The 14,487-nt window shown below is 30.2% G+C and overlaps 1 protein-coding gene across 2 annotated transcripts in view; it reads right to left on the reverse strand.

Annotated features, from left to right (window-relative positions):
* The window catches only part of LOC145279848 (WD repeat-containing protein 48-like), a 270,993-nt gene that overhangs the window by 61,930 nt on the left and 194,576 nt on the right, over nt 1-14,487 (reverse strand). For both annotated transcript variants that reach the window (XM_080131294.1, XM_080131293.1), the window contains exons 8-12: nt 14,268-14,387; nt 11,904-11,978; nt 8,572-8,662; nt 5,668-5,765; nt 3,832-3,939 (exon numbers count right to left, since the gene is read on the reverse strand). In XM_080131294.1, the coding sequence (XP_079987420.1) occupies nt 3,832-3,939; nt 5,668-5,765; nt 8,572-8,662; nt 11,904-11,978; nt 14,268-14,387 (492 nt within the window). The remainder of the gene's footprint in view (nt 1-3,831; nt 3,940-5,667; nt 5,766-8,571; nt 8,663-11,903; nt 11,979-14,267; nt 14,388-14,487) is intronic.

Genomic DNA, 14,487 nt, shown 5'->3' on the forward strand with positions numbered 1-14,487 from the left:
TTTTTGATTGAGGAGGCATAAGTCATTTTTGTTAATTAATTGTTCAATTTTGTTTCCTTTTGAGTTTGTGACTTTACATCCCCATAGTGTACTGTGGCAGTTAAAGTCTCCTAAGAGGATGAACAGTGAAGGTAGTAGTTTTATCAAATTTTCTAGTTCATTTTCGTCTATTGGTTCATGAGGGGGAAGGTATATTGAGCAAATTGTGATTGTTTTGTGTAATGTGACTTGAGTTAAGATTGCTTGGAGATTTGTTTTGACAGAGAAATTGCTTTGAGGTATGTTATTCCTTACAAGAATTGAGGTGCCTCCATTAGCATGAAGGCCTGTGTTATGGAAATAGTTATATTGTTCATAGTTTGGTGTTTGGAAATGGTTATTGTTTTGTAGGAAGGTTTCTTGTAACCAGACAGTGGCTGGGTTGAAGAGTGAAACGAATATAAGAAGTTTGTTACAACTAGATCTTATTCCACGAAAATTCCATTGGATGATTTGTTATGTTTTATTTTTACCCATGAGGTTATTAACTTTTCCTCTATTTCCACCTCTTTAGAGGTGGACGGTTTATCTTTTGTTGGAGTTAGTGTCTTTGGTGAAGTGCTTTGCTGAGTTTTTTCTTTTTTTTTGTTTGGATCTGGATGTCAATCTGAGTCTTGCTTGGTATGTTGCTGTTTTGGCTTCTTGTTCATTTTTTCCCCCTCTTGATTACTTGTGTTTGCTTTCTTTTTTATCCAGGGTGTTTTCGGTTTACATTTTTTCTAGAATTTGGAATCTATTTTGAGTGTCTATTGTTTGGTTTTCTTCTTCTCTGAAGCATTCTTTATTTGCTGTTTTATCATTGCTTATGTTTTTATTAATTTCTGGTGATTGTTTTGTTGGTTTCTGTGATAATTTTTTTTAATGTTTTTTTTTTGTAGATGGGATCTTTCTTACTTTGTTTGGATTTGTTATTTCTATTGTTTTGTTTTCCAGATTTGAGTATTTTTCTTTTAGGCTATTTTGAAATTCAACCCATTCATTAATGTTTAATGTAATCAGTTTGTTTACCAGTTCCTTATATTGATCATCTATTTCATTATGTTGGCATGGTTTAGTTGTCCTTTTTGTCGTCTCAGCATATGTGTTGTCTTTCAAGTACGTATCAACTATTTTTCTGGCTTCTGGGAAAGTCATGTTTTTTTTGTACGTTACTTCCATTGTTTCTTTTTTATATGTTTTACATATTTTAGAGAAAACTGGGTGGTCTTCTTGGCAGTGCATTTAAGCTCATTTATGCATCCTTCTTCGGTGTGGTCAGGCTCTCTGTTGCCACATTTTCCACATGTTTTTATTCCTTTGCAGTCTTCTCTATGATGTCCATATTTTTGGCAATGGAAGCACATCTTAATGGTGCAGGAATGTTTGTTCTACTTTTACATTCAAGTAACCAATTCTGATTTCTTTTGGTATTGTTGGTTTATTAAATGTTGATATATAAGTATTTGTGGGTATTACTTTGTTTCTTTTTGTGTAGATGCGAATGTGGTTGATTACTCCTTGTTTTTCTAATTCGGTTTTTATCTCTTCTTCTGTTGCTAATGATAGCTCATAACTTCGAACTACTCCTTTTGAAATATTTTATGGGGGAAGACTTTGCACATACTTGTGGAAATTCTTCATTTTGAGTAGAGATTGAGCATCTCTAAGATTGGTTGCTTCAACTAAAAGATTTCCGTCTTTTGTTTTTTTTAATCATTTTTGGTTTACTTTTTGTAGATAATATCTTTTCTATTAGAAAAGGTGATAAGTTTCCAATTTTTTTATTTTCGATTAATTCTATAACTAAGAATCTTGGGAAGTTTCCTTCACCTATAGATGGAACAGTTTTCCTAGTTTGGGATTTTTGTTCCTCATCTGAGCTTGAGAGATCAGAGTGAGAGGAATGGTTTCTTTTAAGGGGTTTGAGGGGGGTTGTTTTTGTTTTGGGCTTTGCAGAACATGCCATAGTTGTGCAAAACAAAAAACAAAAACAGGATGATATTAATGTAGGTGCATTTGTGTCAGGGAGTCATCTTCCGACAGCCTGATCTGGTTGCACCAGTGACATATGTTGTGTTGTCACTAAATCGGCATATGTTATATAATCGTATCAAACAGACTTACATTAAATGTAGTGGGGTGGTATTCATATCAATGTCGTGTGATTGTGTATGACATGTTACTAATGTCTATAGTGGGTTGCTTCACTATCTGAACCATATGTTCTTATCTATATATATGAATAACTGTCTATTTCATGGTCCGTGATAATTTCATCTAGGTGTTGATATGTGTGCGTGTGTCAGACACTTACATAAACACACCCATTTGACGATGTACCTGTTTTTCTGCTGTTGTTTCTCTGTGAGTTCTTCAGGCAAATCTTGAGAAGGATTCTGTGTAAACAGACGTTTCAAAGCGAGACCAAGACGATGTGTATTTTTATTTCTCCCAGGTAGTCGACATTAGCAAAGGAGTGATCAACGATCTTTGCTTGGGTGGTTAGTTCTTACACATCTCACACCTGAGACTCCCCCGCCCCCCCCCCCCCCCCCCGTCAGGAGGAGACACCTTTCAGACTATCTTCTGTTGATGTCCTCAATCCAACTGAACTATATATTTTTCCCAGCAAACCAGAACACGTGATAGACAGACATATACTTCCAATGAGCTGGTCAGATCTCTTCCAGTGCACCTTGTCCAGTTTACACCATAAAATGTTTTTGACAACTTTATCAAAACATAGCTTCACATCTTATCTCGTTTACTTCACCAGTTTGATAGATCAATCGATACAAAGATAGATAGATAGCTAGACTGATAGATGGATAAATAACAGCTAATTTTTCTTCTGTTCCACGACTATATAACACATTTACTATGTTGATATAAAGTTATATAATTACTTATGGCAGACCCGGTATTTTAAATCACTCAAAATAGACTTTAAATTTAAATTGGGGATTTATTCAAAATTCTTTTCTTTGATTATTTGCATTACTTAGACTTCTAGTCTAACCTTGGTTGTTATTTTCACATTGTTTCAACTGATTTAGGCTCCAATGTTGAGGTGTTTTTTTTTTTAACTTGGGAATATTTATGTTGATTTGATTAAACCATATGTCAACTGTGTATAGCATTCATCAGCTATAGAATACATAGGATGATGAGTTTTGGGAGCATAAAATGATCCAACAAGTGTTTAGATACCATGAAACCAAACAATCATTTCAGCATAAAGATTTCAAACTTTTAAAAGATGCATCTGAAGAAGGTCTGAGATTACATTGTCTGACACATTATTAAAATAACAACCAAGATGAGAATACTAATCTAAATAATAAAAACCAATCATCTAAATTTCTAAAAGATAAATAATATTTTTTTTTTTTGGGGGGGAGATATTTTTAAGGAATTAAAAAATTGCTTTCCTTGAAAGAAAAGAAACGAAAATCAAACTTATGTACTTTTTCTATAAAAATGTACTGAGTTGATAAAGCAAGCATAGATGTGTGTCATATGATTTTTTACCCATATCTTAAATGAATTCAGGAAATGTAAAAAAATTAAAGTAACTTTTCAAAATTTAAACAAAAATGTTATTTAAATGTGAAGACAGAACTCATCAGTCTGTGGAGTGCTTGGAAATCATTAGTAAAAGAGGTTATCAAAAATTGATATTAATAAATCAAGGAAATTATCTTCAGACAAGTTATATTTGAAATAAATATACTGAAGATTTTTTTGGTTGAGGTTAACCAGCACTCAGCATGCATCCAATCAATCAATCTAAACAGCCAAAACACAGCTTACCCCTGTTTTTAGATCAACTGAAAACCAGTTTGGCACATAAACCATTTTGAATCGTTTTTTTATCTCTTCTTCAAAATTTGCTTTTCCTAATTCTTCTACTTTTCTTGCCTGAAAAAAAAAAAAACAAAACAAAAAACAAACAAATTAAAACCATAAAATTTGAAATGAAAAATCACATTGCTAAATAGGCTTAATTAGTGGGATTCGTGAAAATTCCACAGTTGTATCCTCCATCTATTGTTATATTATTGTCATGTTTTAAAATATTTCCATTCTATGGATGTTTGGCATGAATGCAGTTCCCACAATATTACTGTATCACCACTGTTCAAATTGAAACATACATATCTAAGTATTGTGGTTGATTTCGTTTCAAAATATATCTGGTTATGGGGAATCTATTTCCAATATACTTGTGAGTGTTTGTGACATATTTCCATTCTATGGATATCTGGCATGAACTCAGACCCCACAATATTACTGTTGTACCATCTTTGGATGAAACGAAAGAAAATTTTCTTTTAGCTTGACTTTCACATTCAACACAAAAGACATCAAATGAAATTTTAAAAAATTACTTTTTTGCATTACATCTTCAGCAATCAGGCGATCTCATCTTTTAAAAAGGAGTGAAAAGTAATAATGTATGTACGCACATAGAATTGCCTTAGTATATCATAGATATTAATAATACGAATTTTATTTTGAACTTCAGTAATTGGTTCTCAACTGCAAGTCCATACTGACTTCTTGGGTGGTTCATGGGATTTAAAATATAAGTTTATCTTGTGCAATTTTAAAAGTTGCTAAATAGTATTTAACTGACATATCAAACTTTGATTCATACTAACAATTTTTCATATTAAATTGTTGGACCATATAATTGGCATTATAATAATGTACTGCACTACAGTTTGTTTAAAAAACAATGATGTAGTCCTGTCTGGACAGTTGATAATATGAAAATATTTTTCAATGACAGAAAAAAAAACAAACACACAGGGGAAGTAACTCATTTTTTTTATCTCATAAAAATATGTGCCTTTCTGTATGTTTAAAAGAATGTGTAAGCAAAAGTTAAAAACTAAAATGATTTTACTGTAGCTCAGACAATGCCAGATAAGTATAATTAGTTGGATAATAAAATGGAGGTTGTTGCACAATTTGAAATAAAGAAACAAAATTTTTAAATAAAAAAATTATTTAAATAATTAGTACTATCATAAACGTTATAACCATTACTTTGGTTCATACAAATCTAGCAATTTAATATAAATAATTATAAGATTGAATCTATCCATTTAAAAAAAAAAAATTTTAAAGACCAAAACATCAATTGATATTTGAAATCATTTTTCAAAATTTCCTTTTGAAAGAAAAGTTTGACACAGATATTTTAAACTAATAGATATTTTTTGTGTTCTAGGTATCAATCATATTACCATGATGACACTAAGCAAAAACATTAAAATTGTCAGAGTTTTAGAGGAACCATATTGATCAAACTGAAGGCAGACTTAATCAATGTCAAATTGCTGCAAATTTTGAGATTCTATAATGTGATTATCCAAGAAATCAGAGAGGAAGAATAAAAAAAAGAAATGTTAAAAATTAATATCATCTCGCTTAGGTCAATTCGGACGCTCTTAATTATTATTAATAATAGTGGTGTCTATTTACTTTTCTCATATCTGTGTAAATAATAATAGTTTGATGAACATTAATCTGTTTTTTATTAAAGATGTATTTCTTTAGATCAGCAGTTTTTTATTTTCATGTGCATTTGCATAGTCAGTTTATCAGTAAAATCATCAACTGAAATGGATAATCACTTACCGTTAAAACATCCCATAAGATGACATTATCATCTGTATCTTTTGTTAAAATATGTCGTTTATCATTCAAAACACAATATTGACGTATGCTGGCACCACCTATAATATGACACAAACAATTATTAGATTAAATTGAATTAAACATTTAACAGTTTATAAACATTTAATAATAATGAAAAAAAAATGAAACATTAACGAAAGTATTTTTACTGATATATTATCACTGTTTCAGTTAATGAGACCTACTTCAGGGTATACTGAGTGGTTTTTGCCAATTTATAAATTAGAAAAAAAAAATGTTATTTTTGAAGAAAAATTTAAAATATGCATAAAAATGTAGATATGCAAATTTTAGTTAAACAGTTTATTTCAAAAATTTTTTATTTATAAATTGCCTTACAGTACAAATTATAATACTCTGATGAAGGTTTCATATACTGAAATGTCAAGTGTATAAATTAATAAAGAACTTAATCAGATGAATATTGTTTTTATATGGCGTGACCCATTAAAGATATCACTCATGGAATAATTAATAAAATTCACAATCCTTTCTGAAATCCAACTATTTTTGGTACAAATAAACTTCAGTCTTTGCTTGCCTTGTCCACCAACTTTCAGACAAGAATGTTCAACAGTCTTTGCTTTAACACTGTTTAATGATATGGAAAAGCATTGATTAGTTAATGTGATCCTGAATGGACTTTACATTCACCTCTCCTTCCAGATTTTTATCCGTGGAGTCATTTCAAAGATAATGTCTATCAAAACAATCTCCAAACTATTCCTAAACTGAAAAGGGATATCAGAAGCAAAATCAAGTTAGTGCCAAGAGAGGAGCATGTCAGAGTTATTGACAATTGTGCAAGTTGTATTTATGCATGCTTGTGCTTGAATGACAATAAAAACTGAAACTGACAAGTCAAGCATAGACTGAAATTTATTTGTATCAAATATAATTAGATTGCAGAAAGGATTTTGAATGTTATAAACAATTTCATGAATGATATTTAGGATATGATAATGGTGGTGTGGCCAGCCAACGAGTAAAATTATAATAAAAATAATTAATCAATGTTTTTAAAAACTAGGAAATATTTTAAAGATCTAGAGCACAATAAGGGATATAAATAAAAAACTTAAATATTTCAAAATTAATGAAAAATAACTGTATTGCCAACTTAGATAATTCTGCTGCTAGGATGAATGAGAAATTATGCCATAATTATGAGTATGTTCTATTTTATAAATTGGTTTAGAGATATTTCCAGAAATGTTTTTCTCTAACCAACAATTACAGAATCATAAAGTATTGGTTGTTGATTTAATCAGATTTAAATGTGTGATTTGGTGCATTTTACTTGTCAAATTACTTGTAACTGCATATGGCTACTTGTAGTATCAATGATAGTTGTAGTATTATTATTGACTATTCCTGCTTCTGCTGCTACTGACTTTTATCATGTTCTGTTTATGAGTTAATATTGCAGTTTCAAAGATTTCCTGCAATTCAGCAGCAGCAGCAACAGCTACTGTATTAATTTAGATATAAATACATGATGGCAGCTATTTACGTTTTATTATAGTGTTCATTTTTCAACGACGTGAGCACCCTCGACAAACCCGACAGGCTGCTAAATCCCACCCCCACACTGTAGAGATCCCTAGATGTAAAAGATCTTTTTACTCCAATAGTTTCTTCCCCAGAACCGCTAGACTCTGGAATTCCATTCCAGGTCCCTGCTTCCCCAACAGTACTGACGTGCAGAAGTTCAAGTGTAACGTGAACCGACATCTTGCTGCCCATATCCCTGCATAGTACCCCAGTAGTTGTTGCCCCTGATAGTAGCCCCCTACACCAAAGTGGCAATTTGCCTTGTTTGGGGTGAAAATGTAATAAATAAAAAATAAAAATAAATAAAAAATAAAAAAAAAACTTTCTTGTCCAGTGGCCTGAAAACGTATTGATTTTGTTTATTCTTTATTAATATTGTATAAATTCTTTTTTTTCTCAAAATAAATTTGAGATGTTTTTTGTGGTTGCTACACTTGAAAGAAAATATTTGAAATGTATCTAAACACTATAGATAATGAAATTATGTAAAAATAAATGAATATGCATCTTAATAATCTGGATGGTATAGAAAGATGTATACAGAACATGAGACTTTGTTGGTAGAACAGTTAAAGTAGTAGAAATACTTGCCAGGGAAAGTCAAGGTAAATACAGAAGGAAGTGAGAAGTGTAATCCTGAATGAGATTCACACTCACCAGACTTCAACCATTATCTCAAAGGAAAAGTCTATTAAAACAATACCAAAATTATTCTTGAACTAAAGAGGACCATCACAACTAAATCAAGAAAGTGCCAAGAGAGGAGTGTGCTAGTGATAATTTTGTATATTGTATTCAGGTTTGCTTATTGAACAGCAATAAAATAAAAACTGTTGGACATTTATTACTGAAACTGGGTGAATAAGTCATGTATGTACTTAAGTTTATTTGTACCAAATATGATTGTATTGCAGAAAGGATAAACATTTTTATGAATGATTACATGGATGGCATTTTTATTTTTTGGGGTGGGGTGGGGGGTAAATCTTGTATTTAAAAATGTTTAGAAAATATATATATAAAAAAAAATACATAAATTTACATCTATTTTTTAAAAAAACATTTGCTTATAAATATAAATTTAGAAATTGCATTTCATAAAATTTAATGAGTTTATTTTAAATTAATAAAAATTAATAAGTGTAAATTATAAAAGCTATGATAAAATATGAATGGAGAATCAGTAAAAAATGTAAAAGTTTTAAATAAGAATCAGAAAGACTTTTAGCATTAAAAAATAACCCTAAAAATTAAACATGGAAAAAAAAAGAAAAAACAAATGCAATTTACCTTTAATTGTAAAATCTGGTTGAGTGCATGCTGGGACAGGATTTTCATTATCATAATCTCCCGAGCATCTTGAATTTCGGAATTTAATTGGCTATAAGCAAGACAAAACATGTTAATTGAATGTACTTGATAAATAATAATTAAATCAATCATATAGGAAACAATTTAAATTATATTTAGTTAAAAATTTATTATTTTTTACAATAAAATCAATATAAGACTAATATTTTTTTACAATTTTCAACAAAGTTAATGGCTAACACATAATATAAGAAGCAACATCATACACAAAGATTTGAATTGACATTGTAATAAGTTGAAGATATGTCTATGTTACAAATAATGTGGAACCCTTGAGAAAAAATAGGGGGTCACATTACATACATTTATTTGGTGTCTGTAAAGAAGAAATGAGGAGCTGTTATGTTACAGGAAGTAAGTTTAAAAAAACAAAAACACACACACACAAAAAAAGACAACTGCTACAAAATTGCCAACTCCTAACTCAAAACTGCCTAACTACTTACTTTGATATGGGGTGAATTGCTGATCCCCCCTCTTCCGCAAATATTCCAGAACAATTTGAAAAACATTGACTCTTTCAAAACTTGCAAACTCAGATTCTCTACTCTAGTAATATAATATGATGCCAATGCCAGGAGTGAGTAAATCTAGCTCCTCAGTAAGTTTGAAAAAAAAAAAAAAAAAAATCCAATTCCTGCTACATCAACTACTCACCTTTAATTAAATTAATAATTGCATTTTGTTTATATATTTTTAATTGTAAAAATTAGGTTTTCACATGAACAAATGTATGAATTTAAAATAATTATATTTATAATATTCTATGAAGAGAAGTTATCGATTTACTTTTATTTGTAGTTTTGAACTTTTGTAAAGAGGAAAGAAAAAAATACAAATTAGGACCTTACTTGATTTATAATATGAATTTCTTGAATAAATTGGTTTTAAAACAATTGTAAAAGGATTTTTGCAACAAGTTTCTTTTTGTTAATTAGTTAAAAAAATATTATTTTTAAATATATATAATGTTTTAACTTATATTAGAATGCTTTTTATAAATTTAGTTAAACACTATAGTTTTCCAAGATTGGTATTTGCAGTACAATTTCTTTCTTTTTTTTTAAAATCAGAATTGTTCATCTCCAAAGCTAAAAATGAAGAGCCAAGAGTCTGTCTTGCTATTTTCATGTGTACATGTAATATGGTGGAATGGGTCTGCAGAATGAGTTCTCGCTTTTCGCAACAGGATTAGTGCAAAGTGAATGCATGTCTCAATGAAAATTCAAAGCCAGTTTACCAATTCTATTTTCCAGACCAGTAACCATTAACACTTCATTGCACCTTCTTAATTAAATTAACGTATTAAGGTCAAATTTTTTTTTGCAATGCTTAGATCGTTTTTGTTAGCATTTTAAGCGTATAAACAGGATTGACAAATATCTTGTAATATGTATATGTATATAAATTGCAAAAAAAAAAAAAAAAAAAAAATTTTAATAGTCAAAAATAGGTTTATAAATAAATAAAAGTAATCACTCGACAAAGCAATTATTGAGATTGAAAATATATTCTTGAAGGATATTAAAAAATTGCATTTATCACACAGGTTAGTATTAGTGATTGCTTACTAATATTCCCTAAAGTCTGAAGGACAACAAGTTTTCTCAAATTTTCAACACTCTCCATTTGTTTTTGATAATCAATGTAAATTACAAGTTGCTTAGCATAGATTTCTCACTAGTAACAGTCATTGGTCTACTTTGTAATATGACAGGCACTATGCCTACCAAAAGTTCCAGTATTCTCTACACCCTTCCAATGGGGTCCTTGGTCAGTGTTCTGCATTCTGTCTTTTCAACCTCCTTGACCCATCACAAGATTTTTGTGTGGTACCAGCTGAGGTTGATGTCATCAACATATTATTATAAGAAACCATTTTGGAATTATTTAATGCCAAAACATAATATCAATTATGGAGACAAATTATGCATTCCTACTTTTTCCAACAATATTCAAGATTTTGAACCTAACATAAACAATTCCATAGTTTGCAATGGTATCAATTACATTAATCATGCACTCTCAAAATAAAAGAAAATGGACCAAATATTTTCCACCAGTGAAAGATATATTAATGCCAATAGACGACAACAACAACAACAACAGGTTTAAGATCAGTTTCACAATCCGATTATGCATTGGATGGCTTTTAGAAATAGACTTCCAAACTAACCTATCTCTGGTTAAGTCTTTATTCCTCTTTTTCCATTCTTATCACTTCCTCCTATACTTTCCTTGGCCTTCCCTTATGAATTGACCCTGCTTTATCATCAATGTCTCCTTTTCTGCACACATCTCCCTATATTGCCCAAATTTAATCTTCCTGAGGTCACAAGATCTAATTCTGTCTTTAAGATTCACATTACATATCTATCATTCTCGTATCATCTCTCTTTATAGAAATAAAAAGTCAGTTTCTTAATTATAAGATTAACATTGTTAGATGACTTCATACATTAATCTGTTTTTAATGGATTGCACATCGTGTAGAACTTGGCTCACCAAAAGGTAAGCTGTGCCACATATTGTACATGTTATTTAAAATTTTTGTTCTCCTCACATACTATGTGCCTTATATATAGCATAATCATGCTGAGACACTGGTTAGATCATCAAAGTTAAGCAATGTTGAGTCGGGTCAGTATCAGATAGGTGACTATTTTGAAATACCAGGTGCTGTAATATTCATTAGAAACTTCCTCCTTGAAGGAGAAAACCACCTAAACTTGCACTGGATAAATGTTGTATAAGGGCATATTATTAGACCTGTTGAAGCTTAAGCTTCTTGGCTAGGAGGAAAGTGTAATATCTGTTCCAATATTATACTTCATCTTTTCTGTACTACGTCAGTGAAGGACATCCTGGACGGAGATAATTTTTGTCCCAATCTAATTTTTAGAGTTAAACAAAAGGTCTGTTTTTAATGTTGAGAAAATTTATCTCCATAGAAAGGGTAATTTTTACCCTTTCTATGGAGATAAATTTTCTCAACATTAAAAACAGACCTTTTGTTTAACTCTGTCCTCATGAAGAGTTTAAGCTTTTACAATATTTTCATATGAATCAAGATCTTAAAGTAATTATTAAATAGCCGAATAATAAGTGAACTGTTAAATGGAAATGAAGGCCAGAATTGAAGGGAAAATTAATAGACGATCCAAATTGTTTATTTTATTCAATTCTAACCTTAATGGTGAATAACAAACAGAAACCCTTGTTTATTTTGCTAACAGTGACATAAAACTCACCCAATTTCGAATGGAAGAATCTGTGGTTGCTACCCACAAAGATGGCTGCTGGTTTTCTGCTTGACAAAGTTCTAACTTTAAACAGAAAGAAAATAAAAATAGGTTACATGAAAAATATTTCATTCAAATACATTTCAATTTGTTAAAATCCAACAGATGTTAAATTATTATCACAAATCTAAAATAAAAGAAAAAAAATATTAAAATTGTACAAGATATTCACAATAAGTGGAATAAATTAAAAATAGAATAAAAAAAGCTGTTTGTAACATGTGAATACATTATAGAATATATATATATATATATTAAAATTATTTAAATCAAATATGTCTTTCAAAAACATTTCAGTTGGTTAAAGTGCAATAAATGTTAAATTATCAAAAAGCTAACATCACATTAAATTTTAAAAAAAAAAAGAAAAAAAGAAATGAATATATGTTCTCCACATAAAGATTTGTTTTGAATGGATTACACATTGTGAAGAACTGACTCACTTTTACCACCAGGTAAACTGTGCTACATGTTATTTAAGATTTTTACCCACTTATACAATATGCCTTATATACAGCATAATCATACCAACACAGACTAGATTACCAAAGTTAAGCAATGTTGAGCTTGATCAGTACATAAGATTGGACTCAGTAACTAAAAAAAAAAGAATTATTTTAATGGTACCAAATTTTTAACTTCCTGCAATATCATCATAGTTAAACAATATATATATTACACTTAATAATTTTTTCATTAAAAAATAAGTATTTCTTAATAGTTTATTCAACTAGCAATTTTTCAAAGAAATAACCTCAGAATAATCGCACCCTCCCCAAACACTATACAGGGCGCAAATGATATTTGTCTGCAATTTTCAATTGCTAACTTTATGAATTTCTTTGTTTTTTACTTTCATTATCAGTTTTGTGTTTATACAAAAGGGTGACTATATTTCCATTTTCTTTTTTGCATAATAATTCATTATGAGCAATTTTAAACCTCCATATTTGTGATAGAGACGCAGAGTTCTCCTTAGAATCCATGCCAGAAGGATAAATAAAGAGATTTCAGATTTCTTCAGTGTTAGCAACAGCATGTTAGAAAGGAATTAAAAGATTAAGGATTCCACTATGTGGTGATATCAGAGAAGAGATAAATTCATCACCAACAATCTGACATCATACCACCTCAATTCTACTCTGAAATCATTGGGCTAAATACCAAAAGTACATCCACATTCTGAGGGAGGCAGTAAAACTCTGTATTAACCAGGTAGCTGCAGACAAGCCGTACATATAGCAGCAAGACTGAGCACTCTTCCATATCAATTGGAATGTCTAAGCTTAGTTGTTAACAAACTTCAATGATCACACCCATTAGCTAACATTCCAACTCACCCAACTGCAAACACTTCAACTATTTTTTTGTGTGGGGTATGATGGAACGAGGCAGCAACATGAAGGGTGAACTACAAGTCAAGGTTATCAAAACCTTTGGAACAATATGTTGCATGACAGTTACAAAGGCCTGTGACGGGTTTCGAGGCTGTCATTAAAGCCAAAAGTAGGTTCATTAAGTGAAATTGAAAGAACAAGTCATGAAAACAAACAGAACCAAGTTTGATGACTAAATCTAAAAAATGAAAACACTGTTATTTTTTCATAGATAGTAATCTTACGAACAAATGTCGTCCATACCCTTTGACATAAAGTGACATCAAAATGTTTTTTAACCAAATAAAAAAAGTTGCTTATACAGTTTACGGACCGTGCTATTTTCCAAGTTAAATTCAATTTTTGTATCTTTTGTTTATTAAATTGTTAGATGAAAATACAGAATAATTAAAAAGCCCTCCCTATGTTAAGAGTAGCTTTCTAAATAATGTCATGACTTCAACTTATCTGTAAATTGCAGAAGAACTCAGGCATACAGATTGACTATGGCTTCAATAGAGTCAAATGTGAAAAAAAGAAAAAAATAATTAAAAAATATCAAGATCTCAAGAATGACTTGAAAACAATATGGTCTTTGAAAGAAATGAACATTACACCGGTTGTTGCAGAAGCAACTGACCTAATGAGAAACTCTAAACACAATCCTGAGAAGATTAAGCTGTAGTAAAGTTCACATAGCAGCTGTATAAAGACAATGTTAATTCTTTAAAAAGCCTGTGGATATAAATTTAACTAAAAACAAAATCAAGTTTTAGTCCCAAGAAAGTCCTTTGATCTATTACAACTAACTTAACTAACATTATAGCCAGTTTATACTTTAAAATATTTTCACCAATGGTATAACCAAAGGTTACATTTAATGTTAAAACTAAACAGGTTTGTGAAATAAGTCAATGAGTTTGTATTTTTGTGATACCTTTAATACAGGAGCTTTTTCTTCACATATTAATGTTCGATACTCTGGGTCTCTTATATCTGTGGCCCACACTCGTCTGTCCCTTCCAGCAGAGTACACAACTGAAAATGAATCGTTTGCCTGAAACATAAAAAGAAACACTTAAAAACAGTAACTAAAAAATCTTTTAGTCATATAAAATATTAAAATTGCTTTTAAATGAGCAATATATTATTAAACA

Source organism: Euprymna scolopes, chromosome 7 (assembly GCF_053919585.1).
Source record: "Euprymna scolopes isolate OS-2025 chromosome 7, ASM5391958v1, whole genome shotgun sequence".
Taxonomy (NCBI): Eukaryota; Metazoa; Mollusca; class Cephalopoda; order Sepiida; family Sepiolidae; genus Euprymna; species Euprymna scolopes.